This window comes from Scomber japonicus, chromosome 13 (assembly GCF_027409825.1).
Source record: "Scomber japonicus isolate fScoJap1 chromosome 13, fScoJap1.pri, whole genome shotgun sequence".
Classification (NCBI taxonomy): domain Eukaryota; kingdom Metazoa; phylum Chordata; class Actinopteri; order Scombriformes; family Scombridae; genus Scomber; species Scomber japonicus.
The window spans coordinates 2,372,709-2,397,331 of NC_070590.1; the positions used below are offsets into that span (position 1 = coordinate 2,372,709).

General features: G+C 43.1%; 1 protein-coding gene and 5 non-coding genes across 6 annotated transcripts in view; all 6 read left to right on the forward strand.

Moving 5' to 3' along the window:
• The first annotated feature begins 2,680 nt into the window (after positions 1-2,680).
• st6gal1 (ST6 beta-galactosamide alpha-2,6-sialyltranferase 1) overlaps positions 2,681-24,623 on the forward strand; it is a 35,478-nt gene continuing 13,535 nt past the window's right edge. The window contains exon 1 of the mRNA XM_053331198.1: positions 2,681-2,699. Within this exon, the coding sequence (XP_053187173.1) occupies positions 2,688-2,699 (12 nt within the window). The 5' untranslated portion in view covers positions 2,681-2,687. The remainder of the gene's footprint in view (positions 2,700-24,623) is intronic.
• trnad-guc (transfer RNA aspartic acid (anticodon GUC)) lies at positions 17,279-17,350 on the forward strand. Its single transcript has one exon. It is a non-coding gene; the product is annotated as a tRNA-Asp (tRNA).
• Positions 17,670-17,741, forward strand: trnad-guc (transfer RNA aspartic acid (anticodon GUC)). The gene has a single exon. It is a non-coding gene; the product is annotated as a tRNA-Asp (tRNA).
• trnad-guc (transfer RNA aspartic acid (anticodon GUC)) lies at positions 17,991-18,062 on the forward strand. The gene has a single exon. It is a non-coding gene; the product is annotated as a tRNA-Asp (tRNA).
• trnad-guc (transfer RNA aspartic acid (anticodon GUC)) lies at positions 18,398-18,469 on the forward strand. Its single transcript has one exon. It is a non-coding gene; the product is annotated as a tRNA-Asp (tRNA).
• Positions 18,715-18,786, forward strand: trnad-guc (transfer RNA aspartic acid (anticodon GUC)). Its single transcript has one exon. It is a non-coding gene; the product is annotated as a tRNA-Asp (tRNA).

Genomic DNA, 24,623 nt, shown 5'->3' on the forward strand with positions numbered 1-24,623 from the left:
CTCGCTGCTCTGATGTTTCAGAGTTTACAGACTGAACTAAACCACAGCAGCACGTTGAAGAGCGGAGAGTAAAATAAACATATACTGTCTGCTTTTAATGTGCTGCTGTAAGAGTTTCACATGATGTAGATATAGACCCTGTTCACACACACACACACACACACACACACACACACACACACACACACACACACACACACACACACACACACACACACACACACACACATATATATAGATATAAAAGCCTTGATGTGATTAAGGCAACGTAGCCAGGTATTTATAAAAACTGATAACCCCCCCCCCCCCCACCATCCGTTTTAAATAATAACATCGTCCACACAAGATCGTTTTCAGAAAGCTGCATAAATACTCTGCATGAAGCCTAAACCGAGGTCACACACCTGATGTTAATGCATTTACTGTCACGTTTTCAGTGTGGATGAAAGGCAAAAACACATGAACATATATATCTATATGTTCTTTATGTTCTTTATGTTCTCCAGCTGGTATAAGTGTTTGTCATTTTTGTCACTCTTAATGTTTTTTCTCATTTAAAAAACGTTTTTTATTGTTCTGTTCTGTTGAGTCAGCACTAAAACAGCATGTGTATATTTTATATTTATTTATCTTATTATCTATCTAGTCTAATAAATGTGATTATAGCATAAACAAGTTAATTCAAAGAACCTATACCTTCAAAAACCAGGGTTTCATACAGCACTTTACAGCTAAGGCGGCCGCCTAAGCAACACACGCCTGCCGCCTTAACTAACGTCTTCAACAAATAAAATAAAATAAAATAAATAAATCCAACCAGCGTCTGCAGCGGGCCGGAACCGCTGTGTCCGACTGTCTGAGTTCGACCCTGAACACACCTTTAGCTCTCTGTGCCTCCAGCTAGCATCACACAGAGAAGCTAACAGTGATATTAAGTTTACGGAAACAAACACAGACAAGCTAACAGTTATATTAAGTTTAAGGAAACAAACACGGACCGCTGGTTAAAACATAAATGTACATCATCTGAGGCAGAACCTGCTCAGAAAGAAACAGCATAGCCCGAAAAACTAATGCAAACAGCGCCATGTGATGTCAACATTAACAACGTTAATCCTCAAACAGGTAACTGTGACGTTACTATAGTAACAAGTTTCAGGCTAACTGTGACGGCTAACTGTGACGTTACTATAGTAACAAGCTTCAGGCTAACCGGCTCAGAGTAAATGAACCGCTCCAACTAAACAGGTGATATTAACGGCGGAATGTGTAAAATGCTTCGGTGCTGCGCGTTTTATCAGCTGATGTTACAAAACGTTAATTTTAAGTCACTCAGATGTTTCTCATTCAACAGACTTGAAGAGAGAGAGAGTCATGCTACTGAAGCTGAATATAACTAGCCTACTTAACCGGTGCAATCTAATTTAATCCAATACAGCAGCTCTGCTATACATTCTACATTTATGAAGCTTAAATACATTTCTTGACAAGAAGGTGAAAATTCTGCTTTATGTTCATTATTGAGTGATTGTGGTGTGCATGATTATATTGAATGGTGTTCCTAATATTTTGTCCACTTCATTAAGGCTAGTTGCGTTTACCATTTACACGTGGCTGTTTTATAGCCTACTTTTGACAAGACACCCCCCCACTGCTCCCCACCACCTTAACTAACACATTTTCTGCGGGAAACCCTGAAAACTCAGATAAAAGTACGAGTATTATCAGCTAGATATATTAAATAACGTTAGACTCACCTGCAGCCCTCTGATTGGCTCCATGAGGTCACATGACAGTCTGCAGCCTTCCTCGTTAGTATAGTGGACAGTATCTCCGTTTTTTTTTGTTTTTTTTTACCTTTTACTGTTATTTTACTAACAGTTCACCTGATTGAAGTCCTTCAGGAACTGCTCTGTGCTGAGGGGTTAGTGTGTTCAGCTGCTTCTCCATGCTTACATTGTTTAGAAGGGGGGCTCTGTGTGTGTGTGTGTGTGTGTGTGGGGGGGGGGGGGGGGCTTGTTGTACAGTCCTCCCCAGATATACTTTCTGCTGCTAACTCAGTCGCTAGCTCGGCGGCTAACTTGGCAGCTAACTTGACGGTTAGCTCAGCTGCTAACTCAACGGCTAACTCGACGGTTAGCTCAGCTGCTGCTAGCTAAGCGGCTAACTCAGCTGGTAGCTCAGCGGCTAACTCGACGGTTAGCTCAGCTGCTAGCTCAACGGTTAACTCGACGGTTAGCTCAGCTGCTAGCTCAACGGTTAACTCGACGGCTAGCTCAGCTGCTAGGTCGCCGGCTAACTCAGCTAACTGGCTAACTGGCTGACTGTAGTAGTAGTAGTAGTAGTAGTGTGTGCTGAATGTATTTATACCTCTACAGCAGCAGGGGCGGGTTTATGCTAATCCTAGCTCCACAATTCAAATCTAAATGGCTGAAATGCTTTTTACACCTTTTTTAGAAATACATTTATGACCTATTTAATGTGTTTAGAAGAAAATGTCTTTAAGCATAAAACAAGTAGTATTCAATTTTAGGTTTGTTTTGATGGAAGAGTTGCTGAAAGCTGACAGTGTGTATAAATAAATCTCTCTCTGTCCACAGAGGCGATGAAGGGAAACCTGAAGGCAGCACAGCGTCTCTAAGCAACAACAACAGCAGCAGCGCAGCACCAGCACCACCACACATACCATGGCATACAAGGTAACCTGCTCTCTGCTCACCAAAGAGGAAGTGCTTCTCTTTTAAACACCTACACTTACTTACTGACTTGCATGAGAGATCATCAGCTGATAGGATTGAAAACTCTACATTAGCGTCACATTTTCCATTTCAACAGCCGAGCAATCAGATAAGAAACTGATAAAAAAAAAAAAAAAAAGATCTAATGCTATTCTGCAGAAGTTGAGTCAGACTGAACTCCTGCAGCGGTTATTCATGATGCATGGTTGAATTTAGTTTGAATCCAGCTGAGAGTTTAACCCTCCTGTTGTGTTTGAGTCAAGGAAGGAAGGAAGGGAGGAAGGGAGTAAAGAAAAGAAGGCAGGGAGGGAGGAAGGAAGGAAGGAGAGAGAAAGGACGGAACGACAGAAGGAAGGAAGGGGGATGGAGGACGGAAGGAAGGGATGAAAGGAAATAAGGAAGGTAGGAAGGAAGAATGGATGGAGGAAAGAAGGAAGGAAGGAAGGTAGGAGGGAGGGAGGAAAGAAGGAAGGTAGGAGGGAGGGAGGAAGGAAGGAAAGAAAGACATAGGAAAGAAGGAAGGAAGGAACGACGGAGGAAAGAAGTAAGGAAGGAAAGAAGTTAGGAGGGAGGGAGGAAAGAAGGAGAGAAGAAGAAAGAGAGGAAGGTAGGGGGGAGGAAGGACAGAAGGAAGGAAGAAAGAGAGAAGAAGGAAAGAAAGAGAGAAGGAGAGAGGAAGCACAGAAGGAAGGAAAGAAGGAGGGAGGGAGGGAGGGAGGAAAGCAAGCAAGAAAGGAAGGAAAGAAGGTAGGAGGGAGGGAGGAAAGAAGGAGAGAAGAAGAAAGAGAGGAAGGTAGGGGGGAGGAAGGACAGAAGGAAGGAAGAAAGGGAGAAGAAGGAAAGAAAGAAAGGAGGGAGGAAGAAGGAAGGAAGGGAGGAAAGGAGGGAAAGAAAGAAGCAGGGAGGCAGGATGGAAGGGAGGGAGGACAGAGAGAAGGACAGAAGGAAAGAAGGACAGAAGGAAGGGAGGAAGGTAGGAACAGTCAAAGCAGACGGGTCAATTTGCCCCGGGAGGACGACAGGAGGGTTAAAGGAAGGACACACCTCACTTCCCCCTCTCCCCCCCCACCCCTCCCCCCTCCCCCCTCCCCTCTCCCCTCCCCTCCCCATCTAATCACATTGCATAGCAGTCAGTGAAGCGTGATGTCATTCGGTGTAAATGTCAACTGGAGACACACAGAGACTTTTTTAGAGCTGACAGGAAGCATCATCTTTAAAATGTGAAGGATCAGTGAGACTTCCTCCTTTTCATTCTGTGAGGCGTTCCTTTCATCATTTCTCATAAACCGCTGACTTATTTTAACACTTTACTACCGAGCTGCTGCTGTTAGTTATTGACAGAGAGTAACTGTTAAAGCAAGATCCTTCCTTCCTCCCTTCCATCCTTCCACCTGTCCTTTCGTCCTTCCTTCCTTCTGTCCTTCCTTCCTCCCTTCCTTCCTTCCAGCAAGATTTTAAGATTTCTTTTTTGAACAATTGTTGTTTTTGTACCCAGACAATTAGAAAAAGGTAAGGAAGGAAGGAAAAGAGGAAAGGAAGGATAGATGGAAGGAAGGAGGGAGGGAGGGAGGGAGGGAGGGAAGGAAAAAAAGAAGGAAGGAAGGATAGATAGAAGGAAGGAAGGAAGGAAAAGATGCAAGGAAGAAAGAAAGGTTGGAGAAGAAGACAGGAAGGAAGGAAGTACGGAGAGAAGGAAGGGAGGAAAAGATGCAAGGAAGAAAGAAAGGTTGGAAAAGAAGACAGGAAGGAAGGAAGGAAGGAAGGAAAAGGAGGAAAGAAAGGTTGGAAAAGAAGACAGGAAGGAAGGAAGGAAAAGAAGACAGGAAGGAAGTAAGGAGAGAAAGAAGGAAGGAAGGAAGGAGGGGAAAGAAGTAAGGGAGGAAAAGATGCAAGGAAGAAAGAAAGGTTGGAGAAGGAAGGAAGGCAGGAAGTAAGGAGAGAAGGAAGGAAGGAAGGAAGGAAGGAGAGAAGCTTTCATCATGTCTCATTCTCCTTCATGTGCTTTTCATTCTGTGAGGCGTTCCTTTTATCATTTCTCATAAACCGGTGACTTATTTAACACTTTACTACCGAGCTGCTGCTGTTAGTGATTGACAGAGAGTAGCTCTTCTAGCAGGAGGAAGAAAAGTTTAATTTGAAGCGTTGTGCAGCAAGATCCTTCCTTCCTCCCTTCCTTCCTTCTGTCCTTCCTCCCTTCCTTCCTTCTGTCCTTCCTCCCTTTCTTCCTTCTGTCCTTCCTTCCTCCCTTCCTTCCTTCCAGCAAGATTTTAAGATTTCTTTTTTAAATAATTGTTGTTTTTGTACCTAGACAATTAAAAAAAAGGCTGTCAAAAATTATATCTTTCCTTCCTTCCACCTGTCCTTCCTTCTTTCCTTCCTTCCTTCCTTCATTCCTTCCACCCTTTCTTTCTTCCTTCCATCTTTCCTTCCTTCCTACCTTCCTCCCTTCCCTCCTTCCATCCTGTCTTCTCTTCCTTCCTTCCTTCCTTCCTTCCTTCCTTCCTTCCTTCCATCCTTCCTTCCTTCCCTCCTTCCTTCCTTCCTTCCTTCCTTCCTTCCTTCCATCTTTTTAATAATCCAGCCCACATGAGATCAAATTGGACTGTATGTTAAACTTTAAATAATCTGCTGGAATCATTCATGAAAAGTTTATTTAAGTATTTGTGAGTCTGACTACTGTCGGGTGAGAAGTTGAACATTGACAGCAGCTGAGACTGAAACTAACTCAGAGCAGAGAGAGAGAGAGAGAGGAAGGAAGGACAGAAGGAAGGAAGGAAGGACAGAAAGAAGGAGCTGAGACTGAAACTTTAACTCAGAGCAGAGAGAGAGAGAGAGAGGAAGGAAGGACAGAAGGAAGGAAGGAAGGAAGGACAGAAAGAAGGAGCTGAGACTGAAACTTTAACTCAGAGCAGAGAGAGAGGGAGGAAGGAGGAAGGAAGGACAGAAGGAAGGAAGGAAGGAAGGACAGAAGGAAGGAGCTGAGACTGAAACTTTAACTCAGAGCAGAGAGAGAGAGAGGAAGGAGGAAGGAAGGACAGAAGGAAGGAAGGAAGGACAGAAAGAAGGAGCTGAGACTGAAACTTTAACTCAGAGCAGAGAGAGAGAGGAAGGAGGAAGGAAGGACAGAAGGAAGGAAGGAAGGACAGAAAGAAGGAGCTGAGACTGAAACTTTAACTCAGAGCAGAGAGAGAGAGGAATGAGGAAGGAAGGACAGAAGGAAGGAAGGAAGGACAGAAAGAAGGAGCTGAGACTGAAACTTTAACTCAGAGCAGAGAGAGAGAGGAAGGAGGAAGGAGGAAGAGAGAAGTGACAGCAGAGCGACTTCATGATATTTGAATAAAGACTCAAGTGGAAAATGCAGCTGCAACTGGGGGGGGGGGGGGGGCAGAGGGGGGTGGGGGGCAGAGAGGGGGGGGGTAGTAGGTAGGGTTAAACATAGGGCAGAGGGTCCAAACAGGCCCACTCTCCTTCCTTCCTTCCTTCTGTTCTTTCTTCCTCCCTTCCACCTGTCCTTCCTTCCTTCCTTCCTCCCTTTCTTCCTTCCTTCCTTTCTTAATTTCTACCTTCCTTCCGTCCATCCTTTCTTCCTTCTGTCCTTCCTTCCTTTCTTTCTTTTTTCCTACTTTCCTTCCTTGATTCTTTACTTCCTTCCTTCCTTCCACCTGTCCTTCCACCTTCCTTTCTTCCTTCTTTTCTTTCTTTTTCTTTTTCCTTCTGTCCTTCCTTCCTTCCTCCCTTCCACCTGTCCTTCCTTCCTTCCTTCCTTCCTTCCTCCCTTTCTTCCTTCTGTCCTTCCTTCCACCTGTCCTTCCTTCCTTCCACCTGTCCTTCCTTCCTTCCTACGTTCCTTCCTTCCTTCCTTCTGTCCTTCCTTCCTTCCATCTTTTTAACAATTTGGCCCACATCAGATCAGATTGGACTATATACATATATATATATATAGAATGATATGTCTATATCTCTTTCTCTCTCTCTCTATATATATATATATATGTGTGTGTGTGTGTGTGTGTGTGTGTGTGTATATATATTTATTTTATTTTTTTGTGGCCCGTGAGTGAAAATGAGTCTTACTCTCCTGATTTAAAGAGACGAAGGTTTCTAGTTTCAGTTTGGACTGAGGATCGTTCCCGGAGCGAGCAGCAGCGTAATCAGAGAGGCTTGACTTCCTGTTTCACTTCTGACTGAAGGTATTCTGATATGAAGCTGAATGCTGGACCTGATTTCTGACTCGGGTACGAAGAGAACTAGAGAGAGATTTATACCGATGCTGCAGAGTGAGAGCCGAGCCTCCAACCGAGCTGCATAAAGATCAGAGTGAGTCCTGAAAGCAGAGTTAGTGGTTTATCTCAGAGCGGAGTGATGCGGAGGATTAAGTCTTTCCTTCCTTCCTTCCTTCCTCCCAACCTTTCCTTGAATGAGTCCTGAAAGCAGAGTTAGTGGTTTATCTCAGAGCGGAGTGATGCGGAGGATTAAGTCTTTCCTTCCTTCCTTCCTTCCTCCCAACCTTTCCTTGAATGAGTCCTGAAAGCAGAGTTAGTGGTTTATCTCAGAGCGGAGTGATGCGGAGGATTAAGTCTTTCCTTCCTTCCTTCCTTCCTCCCAACCTTTCCTTGAATGAGTCCTGAAAGCAGAGTTAGTGGTTTATCTCAGAGCGGAGTGATGCGGAGGATTAAGTCTTTCCTTCCTTCCTTCCTTCCTCCCAACCTTTCCTTGAATGAGTCCTGAAAGCAGAGTTAGTGGTTTATCTCAGAGCGGAGTGATGCGGAGGATTAAGTCTTTCCTTCCTTCCTTCCTTCCTCCCAACCTTTCCTTGAATGAGTCCTGAAAGCAGAGTTAGTGGTTTATCTCAGAGCGGAGTGATGCGGAGGATTAAGTCTTTCCTTCCTTCCTTCCTTCCTCCCAACCTTTCCTTGAATGAGTCCTGAAAGCAGAGTTAGTGGTTTATCTCAGAGCGGAGTGATGCGGAGGATTAAGTCTTTCCTTCCTTCCTTCCTTCCTCCCAACCTTTCCTTGAATGAGTCCTGAAAGCAGAGTTAGTGGTTTATCTCAGAGCGGAGTGATGCGGAGGATTAAGTCTTTCCTTCCTTCCTTCCTTCCTCCCAACCTTTCCTTGAATGAGTCCTGAAAGCAGAGTTAGTGGTTTATCTCAGAGCGGAGTGATGCGGAGGATTAAGTCTTTCCTTCCTTCCTTCCTTCCTCCCAACCTTTCCTTGAATGAGTCCTGAAAGCAGAGTTAGTGGTTTATCTCAGAGCGGAGTGATGCGGAGGATTAAGTCTTTCCTTCCTTCCTTCCTTCCTCCCAACCTTTCCTTGAATGAGTCCTGAAAGCAGAGTTAGTGGTTTATCTCAGAGCGGAGTGATGCGGAGGATTAAGTCTTTCCTTCCTTCCTTCCTTCCTCCCAACCTTTCCTTGAATGAGTCCTGAAAGCAGAGTTAGTGGTTTATCTCAGAGCGGAGTGATGCGGAGGATTAAGTCTTTCCTTCCTTCCTTCCTTCCTCCCAACCTTTCCTTGAATGAGTCCTGAAAGCAGAGTTAGTGGTTTATCTCAGAGCGGAGTGATGCGGAGGATCAGAGTGAGTCCTGGAAGCAGAGTTAGTGGTTTATCTCAGAGCGGAGTGATGCGGAGGATTAAGTCTTGGAGGCAAACCTGGAAATGGTTTCACTAAAAGTCAATCTGGGGCAGAAAAGGCAGCTGAGTGCTTTCTTGATGCAGCAGATCAGCAGCTTGAGCCCTAAAGTGAAGATCAGTTAGTTGAGAGATAGTTAATGTGATGTTTGAAATGTAGACTTTTATCAACAGACCTGAGACCTAGTATGCAAGATATGACTTTTTCTCTAGTTCTCTTCGTACCTGAGTCAGAAATGAGGTCCCACATTCAGGAAAGGAAAGAAGGAAAAAAGAAAGAAAGGAAGAAGGACAGAAGGAAGGAAGGAAGTAAGGAGAGTAGAGAGGGAGAAAGGAAAAGAGGAAGGAAAGACAGGGAAGAAGGAAGGGAGGAAGGTAGGGGGGAGGAAGGAAAGAAGGAAGGAGAGGAAAGAGGGAGAAAGGAAAAGAGGAAGGAAGACAGGAAGAAGGAAGGGAGGAAGGTAGGGAGGAGGAAGGAAAGGAAGGAGGGAAGGAAAGAAGGAAGGAAGGACAGAGGAAAGATGGAGGAAAGGAAAGGAAGGAAGCAAGGACGGTATGGAAAGAAAGAGAGAAGGAGGGAGGGAGAAAGGCAAAGAGGAAGGAAGGAAAGAAGGACAGAGGAAAGAAAGTGAGAAGTGAGAGAGACTCTGAAGGAGAGAGAGAGAGAGAGCTGAGGAGTGAGTGTGTGAGACGCTGGAAGGAAGGGAAGAAGGACAGAGGAAAGAAGGGAGGAAGGTAGGAAAGAAGGAGGGAAGGGAGGAGGGTAGGAAAGAAGGAGGGAGGGAGGAAGGAAAGGAAGGAAGGAGGGTAGGAAAGAAGGAGGGAAGGGGAAAGGAAGGAAGGAAGGACGGAGGAAAGAAGGAATGAAGGAAGGACAGAAGGAAGTAGGTAGGGAGGGAGGGAGGAAGGAAAGGAAGGACGGAGGAAAGAAAGAAGGAGGGAGGGAGAAAGGGGAAGGGAGGACGGAGGAAAGAAGGAAGGACAGAAGGAAGTAGGGAGGGAGGAAGGAAGGAAGGACGGAAGGAAGTAGGGAGGAAGGAAAGGAAGGAAGGAAGGACAGAGGAAAGGAGGGAGAGAGAAAAGAAAAGAGTAAGGGAGTAAGGAAGGGAAGAAGGACAAAAGAAAAAAGGAAGGGAGGAAGGTAGGAAGGAGGAAATAAAAGAGAGAAGGAGGGAGGGGGTTAGGGAGGAAGGAAGGAAGGAAGGAAAGAAGGACAGAGGAAAGAAAGTGAGAAGTGAGAGACTCTAAAGGAGAGAGAGAGAGAGAGAGAGAGAGAGGACAGAGAGAGAGAGAGGACAGAGAGAGAGAGGATAAAGAGGAGAGGAGTGAGTGTGTGAGACGCTGCTCTGCTTTGATGAATACTAATGTCTGCTGAGCTGTTCGAGTCTGACGGGAAGATTTTAGAAGCTGAGGAAAAAAAACCTAGAACTATTTTCTGCATCATAATTATCTATCCTTCCTTCCTTCCTTCCTTTCCTTCCTCCCTTCCTTCCTCTGTCCTTCCTCCCTCCTTCTCTCCTTTTTTCCTTCCTCTCTCTTTCCTCCCTGCCTTCCTTCCTTCCTTTCCTTCCTCCCTTCCTTCTTTCTTTTGTCCTTCTTCCCTTCCTTCCTCCCTTAATCTTTTCCTTTCTCCCTCCCTCCTTCTTCCTTTCCTTCCTCCCTCCCTACTTCCTTCCTTCCGTCCTTCCTTCCTTCTTTCCTTCTTCCTCCCTTCCAACCTTTCCTTCCTTCCTTCCTTCCTTCCTTCCTTCCTTCCTCCGTCCTCCCTTCCTCTTTTCCTTTCTCCCTCTCTCCCTCCTTTCCTCCGTCCTTCCTTCCTTCCGTCCTTCCTTCCTTCTTTCCTCCATCCTCCTTTCCTCTTTTCCTTTCTCCCTCCCTCCTTCTTTCTTTCCTCCTTCCTTCCTTTCCTTCCTCCCTCTCTACTTCCTTCCATCCTTAGTTCCTTCCTTCTTTCTTTCCTCCATCGTCCCGTCTTCTTTTCCTTTCCTTCTTCTTTGATTCTGCAGTAAAGAGACACCAGACGTAGTAAAGTGAGTAGAGCCAGGAGTGTCAGGTTGGGTATTAAAAGGAATAAAGATAAAAAAATAAGAATCACATCAAGGAGAATAAAGACAATAAAAGGACTAAGAGGAGATTTTATTAAGTAAAACCAAACATAAAACATAAAACATAAAACCAAGTAGTAAATGAAGACAATAAAAGAGAAAGAAACAAAGTCCAATCTTCTTCCAGAGAACCAGAGAATAAACTAAGATTTATAGATTTGCTTAATGTTAAAAGTATTCAAATCATATTTCAATAAATAATTAGACAGAGGCCAGTTTATTTGTTTAGCTCATTCAAACAAGACAAAGTGCTTGACATTAAAATGATATAAAGATAAAGACACATGGAGAAATAAATAAAAGAGGCCTTTATATATAATTTAAACATGTTAGGTTGGAGAGGAAATTAAGAGTTCATTTAGTATTTTTGTTGGTTTTATGTCATTTAAAATCAACCAGTCTTTACCAGAGAGAGAGAGAGAGAGAGAGAGAGAGAGAGAGAGAGAGAGAGAGAGAGAGAGAGAGAGAGAGAGACACAGAGAGAGAGAGAGAGAGAGAGAGAGACACAGAGAGAGAGAGAGAGACAGAGACACAGAGAGAGAGAGAGAGACAGAGACACAGAGAGAGAGACACAGAGAGAGAGAGAGAGAGAGAGAGAGAGAGAGACACACACACAGAGAGAGAGAGAGAGAGAGAGAGAGAGCGCAAAGGAAGAAAATGAAGGAGGAAAGAAAGAGAAGTAACCACAGTAGAATGATAAATATTAAACATTTTATCCACCGAGAGAGAGAGAGAGAGAGAGAGAGACACACACACACACACAGAGAGAGAGAGAGAGAGACACACACAGAGAGAGAGAGAGAGACAGAGAGAGAGAGAGAGAGAGAGAGAGAGAGACACACACACAGAGAGAGAGAGAGAGACACACACACAGAGAGAGAGAGAGAGAGACACACACACACAGAGAGAGAGAGAGAGAGACACACACAGAGAGAGAGAGAGAGAGAGAGAGAGAGAGAGAGAGAGAGAGAGAGAACTCAGTAGAATGATAAATCTTACATATGTTAAACAGCAGCGACTGGGTTTCTCTCTCAGCTCTGTAATAAAAAGCTCAGATTGTCTCTCTGAGTTTTTGCATGTTTCAGTTTTACAGTTTATTAAAGTCTCAGTTTCCTTTCTGCCGTCACATCAGCTTCCTGTCTCCTCTCTCCTCTCATCGGTAAGACATGAACTTATTACTTTATTACTTTAAATGAGAATAATACTCCACTTCCTGTTTAGAAATAAACCAGAGAAGAAGAAGAAGAAGAAGAATAGTAGGAGCATTATATTTAATCTGTGTGGGATTATGGGAAGTGATGTCATTAATGGAGAGCAGCTGTCTACTCTCAGCCTGAACACTAAATATGAGATTAATAGTCAACGAGTCTCTCCGACACTTCATGTGGGAGAGACTGAAACTCATTTATCACAAGTTATTGAGGTTTTTGGGATTGCAGAGAAATTCTACTTTATATGAATTAACCAGGATTATAATTGGCAATATTAATATAAGAATGACTGAGAGCTGTCAAAATAAACTATAACTAACTGCAACTTACTCCAGATGTGAGGGATCTGCAGGTGTGTAAGAACAGTGAATTTAACATGTTATAAGATATGATGAGATATTCCTTTATTAATCCCATTATGAGGAAATTAACAGCATCATAGCAGCAAAGTGGAAAATTAAATAATAATAACATATAAACATGGTCGCCCACAAAGTTAGAATAAAATATTTAAATGTGATTTATTCTTGATAGATTTAAAGTGTAAATATTGATGAATCTCATTGTATCTGGTTAAAGGTGATTACTGACGTCTATAAATAGAAATTTAAAAAGAGGAATGTGTCTGAAATTAAATTAAATTATTCCAACTTTATGGGCGACCGTGTATAAATATATAATATACACATATTCCCTTATGCATGGTTATGAGCAACTGTATCAGTGTTATAGTTATATGGTTTAATGAAGCAAGTAAAGAAGGCAGTTTTTAAATCAAACAGAGCGACCTCACCCTCTGAAGCTCTCTGGTGGGAAGAGGTCAAATCAAACGATACCTGCATCGATCCTTCTTGCACCCAGAGTTAGAATATATGACTATGTGTCTGGACTTACTCACAACTAATCAATGCAAGTGGATTAAAATATTATATTATGTGTAATAAAACAAATCATTTAGATGTGGAGGCTTCTATTCAAATGATGATTCATTTAACCATATAACTATAACACTGATACAGTTGGAAGGAATGAAGGAAGGAAAGATGGAAGGAAGGAATGAAGGAAGGAAAGTTGGAAAGGAAGGAAAGATGGAAGGAAGGAAGGAAGGAAGGAATGAAAGATGGAAGGAAGGAATGAAGGAAGGAATGAAAGAAGGAAGGAAGGAAAGATGGAAGGAGGGAAGGAAAGATGGAAGGAAGGAATGAAGGAAGGAAAGTTGGAAAGGAAGGAAAGATGAAAGGAAGGAAGGAAAGATGGAAGGAAGGAAGGAAGGAATGAAAGATGGAAGGAAGGAATGAAGGAAGGAATGAAAGAAGGAAGGAAGGAAAGATGGAAGGAGGGAAGGAAAGATGGAAGGAAAGAAGGAAGGGTTAGCATTAGGGTTAATCCATAAATTTGACACCAGTTCTTCTCTAGAAACAAAGAAGGAAATATGTGTATATTATATATTTATACACGGTCGCCCATAAAGTTGGAATAATTTAATTTAATTTTAGACACATTCCTCTTTTTATTTTCTATTATTGTACTTTTTTAAATGACACCCAGCTGACATCAACTTAATATAAACCTATATATGATGTATGATTCTGGAGAGTTTAAAGGAGCATTTTCACTATTTTCTGACAGTTTATGATCAGAATAAATGACTTTCCCATCAGCTTCAGCTTTAGCTTTATCTATTCAAATGATTGGTATTGAATGTACTCAGCTGGTATCAGGATCATTTTAAAGGTACTTTGATTGGTGCTAGTATTGTAATTTTTTAAAGCTGACATCAACTTAATATAAACCTATATATGATGTATGATTCTGGAGAGTTTAAAGGAGCATTTTCACTATTTTCTGACAGTTTATGATCAGAATAAATGACTTTCCCATCAGCTTCAGCTTTAGCTTTATCTATTCAAATGATTGGTATTGAATGTACTCAGCTGGTATCAGGATCATTTTAAAGGTACTTTGATTGGTGCTAGTATTGTAATTTTTTAAAGCTGACATCAACTTAATATAAACCTATATATGATGTATGATTCTGGTGAGTTTAAAGGAGCATTTTCACTATTTTCTGGCAGTTTATGATCAGAATAAGTGACACTCAGCCAGCTTTAGCTTCATATATATTATATATTGGATTAATTATACAGTGACTAAAAAAGGCCAAACATTTCCTTCCTCCATCAACTTTCTTCCTTCCTTTCTTTCCTCCCTCCCTCCCTCCTTGTCTCTTTCTGTCCTCCCTTCCTCTTTTCCTTTCTCTCCCCCTCCCTCCCTCCTACCTTCCTTCCTTCTTTCCTCCATCCTTCATTCCTTCCTTTCTTTCCTCCCTCCCTCCCTCCTTGTCTCTTTCTGTCCTCCCTTCCTCTTTTCCTTTCTCTCCCCCTCCCTCCCTCCTACCTTCCTTCCTTCTTTCCTCCATCCTTCATTCCTTCCTTTCCTTCCTCCCTTCCTTCTTTTCTTTACCCCATTCCTTCCTCCCTCCTTTCCTTCCTTCCCCCCTCTTTCCTTCCCTGTTCCTTCCTTCCTCCCTACCTCCTTCTCTCTTTTTTCCTTCCTCTCTCTTTCCTCCCTTCCTTCTTTCCTTCCTCCATCCCCCTTCCTTCCTTCCTTCCTTCCTTCCTTCCTCCCTCCCTCCATCCCTCTCTCCCTCCTTGTCTCTTTCTGTCCTCCCCCCTACCTTCCTCCTATCCTTATTTCCTCTGTCCTTCTTTCCTTCTTTCCTTCCTCCCTTCCTCCCTTCCTCTTTTCCTTTCTCTCTCATCAGCTTCAGCTTTATATAGATGTACAGTTATAAACCAGCAGCTGAGGTTATGTTTCAGTACTGTTTTCAGCTACTTTCAGTACATAATGTTGAGTCTCAGAGAGGAAGCAGGAAGCAGAGGAAGCAGAGGAAGCAGAGGAAGCGTCTCCTCGGCCGTCGCTCAGCTGCGTGAAGCCGCCGACTTTCTGCTTCTTCATAATTTATTATTTTCTGTCATAAAGAAACAAAAACAGAGAAACGTCTTCAGTCACGCAGCAGATTTGATTGTTTCTCTCGACATGAAGCATAAATATCACAGTGTGTCTGTGTCTGTGTGTGTCTGTGTGTGTGTGTGTGTGTGTGTCTGTGTCTGTGTCTGTGTCTGTCTGTGTGTGTGTTGCGTGCATGCTTGTGTGTGCATGCTTGTGTGTGTGTGTGTGTGTGTGTGTGTGTGTGTGTGTGTGTGTGTGTGTGTGTGCGTGTGTGTGTGCGTGCGCATGCGTGCGTGTGTGTGTATATATATGTGTGCATGTTTTAATCTGGCCGAGCTGAATGAGAGGCAGTTAGATATGTGTGTGTGTGTGTGTTCACTTATCGCAATATTAAAAGTTGTATTATACATGGACTAGTCAAGATTCAAGTGTGTGTGTGTGTGTGTGTCTGTGTGTGTGTGTGTGTGTGTGTGTGTGTGCGTGCGTTTTGTGCATGCTTTTGTGTGTGTGTGTGTGTGTGTGTGTGTGTGCGTGCGTTTTGTGTAGGGCTGCAACTAACGATTATTTTAATAATCGATTAATCTGTCGATTATTTTTTCGATTAATCGATTAATCGGATAAAAAAAACAAAAACAAAAAAGCATTAATTTCCAACCATTTATTCTAAAACGGAGCTGGCAGTACAAATTCACAGTGCACAAAATCTTCAGAAAGTGCAAAAAAAATGTTGAGGATACTGTCCGTCAACACAGCGGCTTGCTGTGGTGTACATGTTGTATTTCCCACCAAAAAGCCTCTCATGGTTTGTTGTTTTTTTCTGGAATCAGAAAGATATCAGAAAGTATGAGTATGTGTAGTGGCACAATTTACATCAACTCAAATACATACATATTTGTTGTTTTAGTTACTAGTTGTGTAAAGGTAAGTAACCAAAGAGCAATTACAGACCACACATATACACAAAGTGTATATATACACTTATAAAAGTAAGAGAATGACTGAATTACACACATGAAAGGATATTGAGACTTAAACCTAATTTTCAATGACCTCAAGATTACAACAGTTTAAATAGTACAAAACATATAATAATTGCATCAGACACAAGTACAAAAACAGTTATGAACTGGGGCAGGAAGATTTGTAATAATGTTTTTTAATTTGTCCATGGAGATTATTATTATTATAAGCTGGTGCAATATTTCTTTGCACCTTATGTCAGAAAATTAACACTTGAAGCTTATTAATTACATTATTACCATCACTGTAGTAAGTGCAAGTTAAGTTAATTTATACCCCACATTTAAACACAGCTTAAGCTGTCTAAGTGCTATAAAAGAACTTTAAAATGAAATTAAAAAGTACAACACACACAAATATATATTTGTGCCAACAATAACCAATATGGGTTAGGGTTAATTAATGGGCCAAAAAAGGTGATTGAATAAAAACGTGTGTTTAGTCTTACAAACTATACCACCCCTGCTCTACCACTGTCATTAACGAGCTGAAGTTTTAGTTTTATTAACTTTTCATGTTTGTCAAGCTGGACATCGAGCAAACACCAGTACCAGATGAGCTTCGGAGGGATGTTCACGTTACGTTTCATCACTTCAAAATGGAACAAACATAGGTTTCTGTAGTGACTTACCCTGCTACCCCGGTAGCTTACCCCGCACCGGTTTCTCCGCCTCTGTCATGTTTTCAAACAACTCCGTCCCTGCTCCGTCCGCTCTGCGTTCAACTCTTCTTGCTTGGAGCAATGGTGCATAACCGCCACCTTCTGCTCCGGAGTGTGGACTCCGCGCGCAACTAAAACGCTCCGAGACCATGGATTTAATATAATAAATCTATGTCCGAGACTTAGTGAGTGACGTTGTAATCGCGCGACGCAACGAATCGATGATCAAATTAGTTGCCAACGCTTTTAATAATCGATTTTAATCGATTTAATCGATTCGTTGTTGCAGCCCTAGTTTTGTGCATGCTTTTGTGTGTGTGTGTGTGTGTGTGTGTGTGTGTGTTGTAATCTGGCCGAGCTGAATGAGAGGCAGTTAGATATGCGTGTGTGTGTGTGTGTGTGTGTGTGTGTGTGTAGCAGGGGATTTAGGCTGACGTCTTTAAGCAGATATCAGGTGACTCCACCATCTGTCAGCAGCTCTGCAGGCGTTAACGTTCATTCATTCATTCATTCATTCATTCATTCATTCGTTCACCGTGCTGGAGGAGCTGAGCTAAAGAGCAGCAGCTGTGCATCCTTCACAAATCTAGTAGTAGTATTAGTATTATCGGCCTTTTTGACTCTTTATTCACTAAAAGTTGCTCAGATCTGTAAATCCGTCTTTCAGCTCAGATTCCTCTTCAGTCCTCCAGCTGTTTAAAAGCTGTTTCACTTTCTCATGTTTGTTAAACTGCTGCAAATCCACTCTGATGCTCATCTGTCTACAGAGTTATATAATATATGACGATGTTTTCAGAGGCCTAAAAATGTCTTATTAGTTTTTATTAATATAACTTTTAGGTGTTTTTAGTAATAAATAGTCTAAATGTTGTCAAAGTATTAAAAGTAATGAATTAAATCAAAATTGCACAAGTAACATACTTCGATATATATTAGGGATAGCCTTGCATGTTAGCAGCCTTCCTCGTTAGTATAGTGGACAGTATCTCCGCCTGTCACGCGGAAGACCGGGGTTCGATTCCCCGACGGGGAGTTCTTTATGTTCTTTCGGTTCTCCAGCTGGTATAAGTGTTTGTCATTTTTTGGGATTCTGGAGTCACTCTTAATGTTTTCTCTCATTTAAAAAACGTGTTTTATTGTTCTGTTCTGTTGAGTCAGCACTAAAACAGCATGTGTTCATTTTATATTTATTTATCTTATTATCTATCTAGTCTAATAAATGTGATTATAGCATCAACAAGTTCATTCAAAGAACCTATACCTTCAAAAACTCAGAAGTACGAGTATTATCGGCTACATATATTAAATAACGTTAGACTCACCTGATTGGCTCCATGAGTCACATGCAGCCTTCCTCGTTAGTATAGTGGACAGTATCTCCGCCTGTCACGCGGAAGACCGGGGTTCGATTCCCCGACGGGGAGTTCTTTAGGTTCTTTATATTCTTTATGTTCTCCAGTAACTTAGAGCTGCATTCTATCAAAAGGCCACCAGGGGGCGACCGTCTCTATACAAGTCAATGGAGAATTCACCAACTTCTCACTTGATTTCTAACCTCAGTAAACGTTTTCAAAATGTGTTTATGGTCTCAATCGCTAGTTTAAAGCCTTCTTCAATGCAGTATGATGTTCATTTGGGACATTTTGGCCTCCCTGATTTTGTATCTGCAGCCTTCCTCGTTAGTATAGTGGACAGTATCTCCGCCTGTCACGCGGAAGACCGGGGTTCGATTCCCCGACGGGGAGTTCTTTATGTTCTTTATGTTCTCCAGCTGGTTCTTTTCACTGTGGATGTGAAACACGTTTGTTACCATGCAGGATGTTGGAGGTGCTCTTAATGTTTGTTCTCAATGAAACATTGGAAACAATGCATGTGACTGAGTGTTTGTTGGTGAGTAGTGAAAGAATGTCTTTATCGTCGGACTATTTGAGGTAGCGTAGCTTAGCGTGATGGACAGCTGCAGTCATCGGTCATTGGAACTGCGTCCAAGTAAAGTACTTAAATATGTATTTTTTCGCATGTTAGACTCACCTGCAGCTCAATGATTGACTCCATGAGGTCACATGACAGTCTACAGCCTTCCTCGTTAGTATAGTGGACAGTATCTCCGCCTGTCACGCGGAAGACCGGGGTTCGATTCCCCGACGGGGAGTTCTTTATGTTCCCATGTGGAACCTTTCACTCTCATACATGTCTGATACCATGTGGGATTTTACACTTTTCTACAAGAGCAAAAGGTTACAAGGGAGGAAGGAAGGAAGGGAGGAAGGACAGATGGAAGGAACAGTCAGACCATGTGGGACTAATAAAGGAATATCTTATCTCATGTCATACATCCTAACCCCTAAACCGAACCCTCTGATTTACTCCATGAGGTCACATGACAGTCTACAGCCTTCCTCGTTAGTATAGTGGACAGTATCTCCGCCTGTCACGCGGAAGACCGGGGTTCGATTCCCCGACGGGGAGTTCTTTATGTTCCCATGTGGAACCTTTCACTCTCATACATGTCTGATACCAGGTGGGATTTTACACTTTACTACAAGAGCAAAAGGTTATAATTTTTCACATTATTAGACTTTATTACCAGAGCAGCTAGACAATAACAACATAAAGAGACAGACAGCAGTGAAAACTCAGACCTTTATAGTGACACCTGCTGTTTAAGGCAGCTGTTGTCCTCGAGTTAAGGAAGGAAGGGAGGAAGACGGAAGGAAAGGATGGAGGAAGGATGGAGGGAAGGAAGGAAGGAAGGAAGGAAGGGAGAAAGGGAGAAAGGATGGAGGGAAGGAAGGAAGGAAGGGAGGGAGGGAGGGAGGGAGGGAGGGAGGAAAGAAGGGAGGAAGGAAGGAAGGAACAGTCAGACCATGTGGGACTAATAAAGGAATATCTTATCCGGTACTTTTCACTGTGGATGTGAAACACGTTTGTTACTATGCAGGATGTGTGTAAAATGTATGTTTAATACAATATAAATGAATTAACATTATATTATAGTAGAGACTAAATCCATAAATCTGCCACCAATTCCTCTCTAGGATTATTCTATTATAAAAGAGTTTCGTGTCATCTAGTGGGACAGACCAGTCCTTTAACTGGGAACCATTTGGCCTCCAGTCCTTTACTGAGTGAAGTGATATGAATGGAAAATGAAAAAGCATCTAACCCGACGTCAGCTCTCATACAGTTATTGATTATTGAGCCATTACTGAGACCAAAGCGCCTCCAGCTGCTGGACGTATAGAAATAACAGCAGGAAGTTATTGATGTCATAGTTTCTCTGCCTGGGTGTTTAAGTCCTGGTTGGTATGTTGGGTCAGAGGATCGATGGTCCGTGTAGCGGTCATGTCTGGGGTTAGAGGGTTAGAGGATACAGGAGGAACATGGAGAGTCCTGGTTGGTATGTTGGGTCAGAGGGTCGATGGTCCATGTAGCGGGCAGCGGTCCTGTCTGGGGTTCGTAGGGTTCGTAGGGTTAGAGGATACAGCAGAAACATGGAGAGTCCTGGTTGGTATGTTGGGTCGGGGGGTCGATGGTCCGTGCAGCGGGCAGCGGTAGGGCTGGGGTTCGTAGGGTTCGTAGGGTTAGAGGGTTAGAGGGTTAGAGGATACAGCAGAGACATGGAGAGTCCTGGTTGGTATGTTGGGTCAGAGGATCGATGGTCCGTGTAGCGGTCATGTCTGGGGTTAGAGGGTTAGAGGATACAGGAGGAACATGGAGAGTCCTGGTTGATATGTTGGGTCACAGGGTCGATGGTCCATGTAGCGGGCAGCGGTCCTGTCTGGGGTTCGTAGGGTTCGTAGGGTTCGTAGGGTTAGAGGATACAGCAGAAACATGGAGAGTCCTGGTTGATATGTTGGGTCGGGGGGTCGATGGTCCGTGCAGCGGGCAGCGGTAGGGCTGGGGTTCGTAGGGTTCGTAGGGTTAGAGGGTTAGAGGATACAGGAGGAACATGGAGAGTCCTGGTTGGTATGTTGGGTCAGAGGATCGATGGTCCGGGCAGCGGTCAGCGGTCATGTCTGGGGTTAAGAGGGTTCGTAGGGTTCGAGGATACAGGAGAAACATGTGACACTGAATCCAGGCTGATGTTAGGGTTAGAGCAGGGGGGTCAAACATGCGGCCCGAGGGCCAGAACCAGCCCGCCGAGAGGTTCAATTCGGCCCACTTTCCTTCCTGTCTTTTTTTCCTTCCTTCATTCCTTCCTCCCTTTCTCATCTTTCCTTCCTGTCCTTTTTTCCAACCTTTCCATTCTTTTCTTTCTTCCCTCCTCACTTTTATTCTTTCCTTCCTTCCACCTGTCTTTCCTTTCTTCTCCTTCTCTTTCCTTCCCACCTTCCTTGCATCTGCCTTCCTTCCTTCCTTCCTTCCTTCCTTTCTTCCTTTCTTCCTCTCTTCCTTCCTTCCTTCCTTCCTTCTTTTTAATGATCCGGCCCACATGAGATCAAATTGGTCTGTTTGTGGCCGTTGAATGAAGATGAGTTTGACACCCCTGGGTGAGAGGATACAGGAGGAACATGTGACACAGTGACTCCAGGCTGATGTTACAGCGTTTAAATTAAAGTCCTGGTTCAGATTCTCCACTTTGTATAAATCCAGGTCAAGGTTGTCGTCCTTTTCATGTGGGAACTGGTTCAGATTCAGAGTTACGTTGTTTAAAGTCCGACTGGAATTAAACTGCCTTCTTCTTTTTTCTCTCTCTGCTACAGAAACAGAAATATATCCGCTCTGTTCTCTCCTTTTATTAACCCTTTATAGTACACTCATTGAAAGGAAGGGAGGAATGAAGGGAAGGAAGGAGGGAGGAAGGACAGATGGAAGGGAGGAAGGACAGATGGAAGGAAGGAAGGGAAGGAAGGAAAGGAAGGAAGGACGGAGGAAAGAAGGAAGGACGGAGGAAAGAAGGAAGGAAGGAAGGTAGGGGGGAGGAAAGAAAGAGAGAAGGAGAAAGGGAGGAAGGGAAGAAAGAAGGAAGGAAGGATGAAGAAAGGGGGATAGGGGGATGGAGGAAGGAAAGAAGGAACGGAGGAGAGAAGGAGGGAGGGAGGAAGGACAGATGGAAGTAAGGAAAGGAAGGAAGGAAGGACGGAGGAAGGAAATAAGGAACGAGGGAGGGAGAAAGGAAAAGAGGAAGGGAAGTGTGTACGTTGACGTGTCATTATAAATATAAAAGGGATAAATGCACTGGAGCTTAGTTGTCCCACATTACCCTAATATTCCCTATTTATACAAATAATTACAAAAAATGAAATGTAAATGGTTTGTAATGTGTTAAAGTTATATTAAAAGCAGCATCAGGTTTGTTAAAATGTACATTTAGTATTTTTGTTGGTTTTATATCATTTAAATGACATTTACACCATTTTTTACCAAAAGTAAGACTGAATGCTCCCTTCCTCCCTCTCTCCTACCTTCCTTCCTTCCTTCCTCCCTCCCTCCTTTCCTTCCTTCCTTCCTTCCTCCCTTCCTTTCTGTCCTCTCTCCCTCCCTCCCTCCCTCCTTGTCTTTCTTTCTTTCCTTCCTTCCTTCCTTCCTTCCTTCTTTCCTCCCTCCCTCCCTCTTTTCTTCTTTCCTCCATCCATCCTTCATTCCTTCCTTTCCTTTTTTTGTTGGTTTTATACCATTTAAATGACATTTGCACCATTTTTTACCCAAAAGTAAGACTGAATGCTCCCTTCCTCCCTCTCTCCTACCTTCCTTCCTTCCTTCCTTCCTCCCTCCCTCCCTTTCTGTCCTCTCTCCCTCCCTCCCTCCCTCCCTCCTTTCCTTCCTTCCTTCCTTCCTCCCTTCCTTTCTGTCCTCTCTCCCTCCCTCCCTCCCTCCCTCCTTGTCTTTCTTTCTTTCCTTCCTTCCTTCCTTCTTTCCTCCCTCCCTCCCTCTTTTCTTCTTTCCTCCATCCATCCTTCATTCCTTCCTTTCCTTTTTTTGTTGGTTTTATATCATTTAAATGACATTTGTACCATTTTTTTACCAAAAGTAAGACTGAATGCTCCTGAAAATGTCAAATGGTGTAACCACAAAAGAATGATAGATATTAAATATGTTATCTACCTAGGAAGGATAAAATTAATCCTCCCCCTCCTCCCCCTCCTCCTCCTCTTCCTCCCCCTCCTCCTCCTCCTCCTCTTCCTCCTCTGCTTTTTTTGTCCGCCATTTTTCTCCTCCTCCTTCTCTGCTCTTATTCTGTCTTTACAAATAAGGCCATCCTCCTCTTCTTCTTCACCCTCCTCCTCCTCCTCCTCCTCTTCCTCGTCCTCTTCCTCTGCTCTTTCTCCCTCATTTCACCCATCACCCGAGGCATTCATGGCAGGCTTCTTCACCCTTTCTCTTCCTATTCTTTCACTCACATACAGTATCCCAGGCAGCGATCTTGTGATTTACTGTTGTGGAGAATCTATATTTAGTGTTTAAAATCAGGTCGCAGTTATTAAAGGTTTGCCTCAAAAAATACAGATAAAAAATAATAACATAATTTATTATATTAGTATTAGAGCGAGACTAAGATTACGAGAATAAAGTCATAATATTAGGTTAACTGGCAAAACAGACAGGAAGAATTAGCCAATCACAAAAAAGTAGCTCAGTTTCTGCCCAGCAACAGGTTGCTAAGGCCCTGCGGTTGCTAAGGGCAGCTAAGGCCATACGGTTGCTACGGCGATGTGTTAGAATCTGCTTGGAAATTCTCAAAATGCCCCCAGAATTTGGCTTCTGACAAGGTCCCGAACAATTGCAAACTGTGAGAAAACCGTAACTCCTGTCCAAAAACCGAAAACACCGTGAGAGACACAGAAGCCGGCAGATTCTGACAGTGTTTATTTTATTCAGATATTCTTTAAAATGAGCGAGTAAGCTCAGTGTGAACACAGAGTGAGATTATTTAGAAAAAAGGAGACGATGACATTAGAGTCAGTGGGGAGCGAGACACGTACTGCTGCCGGTCTCGGCCCCTCCGTTTAAATTTTGTGCAGACCCCGCCTGTCAACGTCACATTTTATGAATCCCAACACCTATGTCTACATTTTGACCAAAAATTATTTGTCTCCTTTTTACGGTTTGGCCGTGAGCTCGAGTTAAAAATAAAAATTAAGGTTATTTTTTACTGCTTCTCACACTCTAGCTAACTGCCGCTTCCACTCTAACTTTGAAGAAAAAGTGATTTCCACTCCTCGTTTGACTGCTCATAGTTTGAAAAGTTTACATGTTATGTAAAAACAGTTTGGTATTTTTCAAGAGAGCACAAATTTTCCTCCGTTTTAAAGTTTGAATCACATTTCTACGTGCACGTATGAGAGAGCTAGGTGACTCTGAAAAAAGGTGAAATTCTGTTGGTTTTTAAAAAAAATCCCATTCATTTCCAATGATGGGAAAAATTGGAATTTCAACACCAAAAGTCACCTTTGCTGCAACACCTGTCGCACTAAATGTAGAATAAAGTCGTAATATTACAACTTTATTCTCATAATGTGGTGTTTCAAAGGTTTCTTTACCTGTGTTTCCATCACAGACTGTATAAAAGAAATGGACGTAACATCCGTGACGTCACCCATTGGTTTTTGGACTGCTGCTCGGAAGCCAATAGTTTCTAATCTAGGCAGCGCCATCTTGAAAATTTCAGGTGCATGCTGGGAAAAATAAAAACACGGATTCTACTTATATGGGCATGAGGCGGGGCCATGGACGGAAGTATGGGCGGGACCAACGGCGGAGCGGGGAGGCTGCGATTGGTTGCGAGGGCTGGATCTCAAGGACATTGGTCAATCACCCTGTCAATCACAACGTAGCCACGCCCTAATGCATACCCTGCTTTATCGTCACATATAAAATCAGGGAGGCCAAAATGTCCCAAATGAACATCATACTGCATTGAAGAAGGCTTTAAACTAGCGATTGAGACCATAAACACATTTTGAAAACGTTTACTGAGGTTAGAAATCAAGTGAGAAGTTGGTGAATTCTCCATTGACTTGTATAGAGACGGTCGCCCCCTGGTGGCCTTTTGATAGAATGCAGCTCTAAGTTACTTCCACATTGGCTTCTTTTCAGAGGACAGGAACTCCCCGCCTGGTTTCCATTGGAGGAACCAGGATCTAACGGTGCGTTCAAGTTGTATTCAGAAGTCGGATATTTCAGCTGAAGTCGGGATGTAAAGATAAATCAGTCTACATCAATTTAATGATCAGCGAACCAATAGCGTTGATGCAAAATGACATATTATCATCATTAAGTCGTGTGTTTATTTTTAAAAAATCCCCCCTGGCGCCATGGCAACGGCCAGAAAAAGGTTAGTGCAGATATCCTGAGTTTCACTG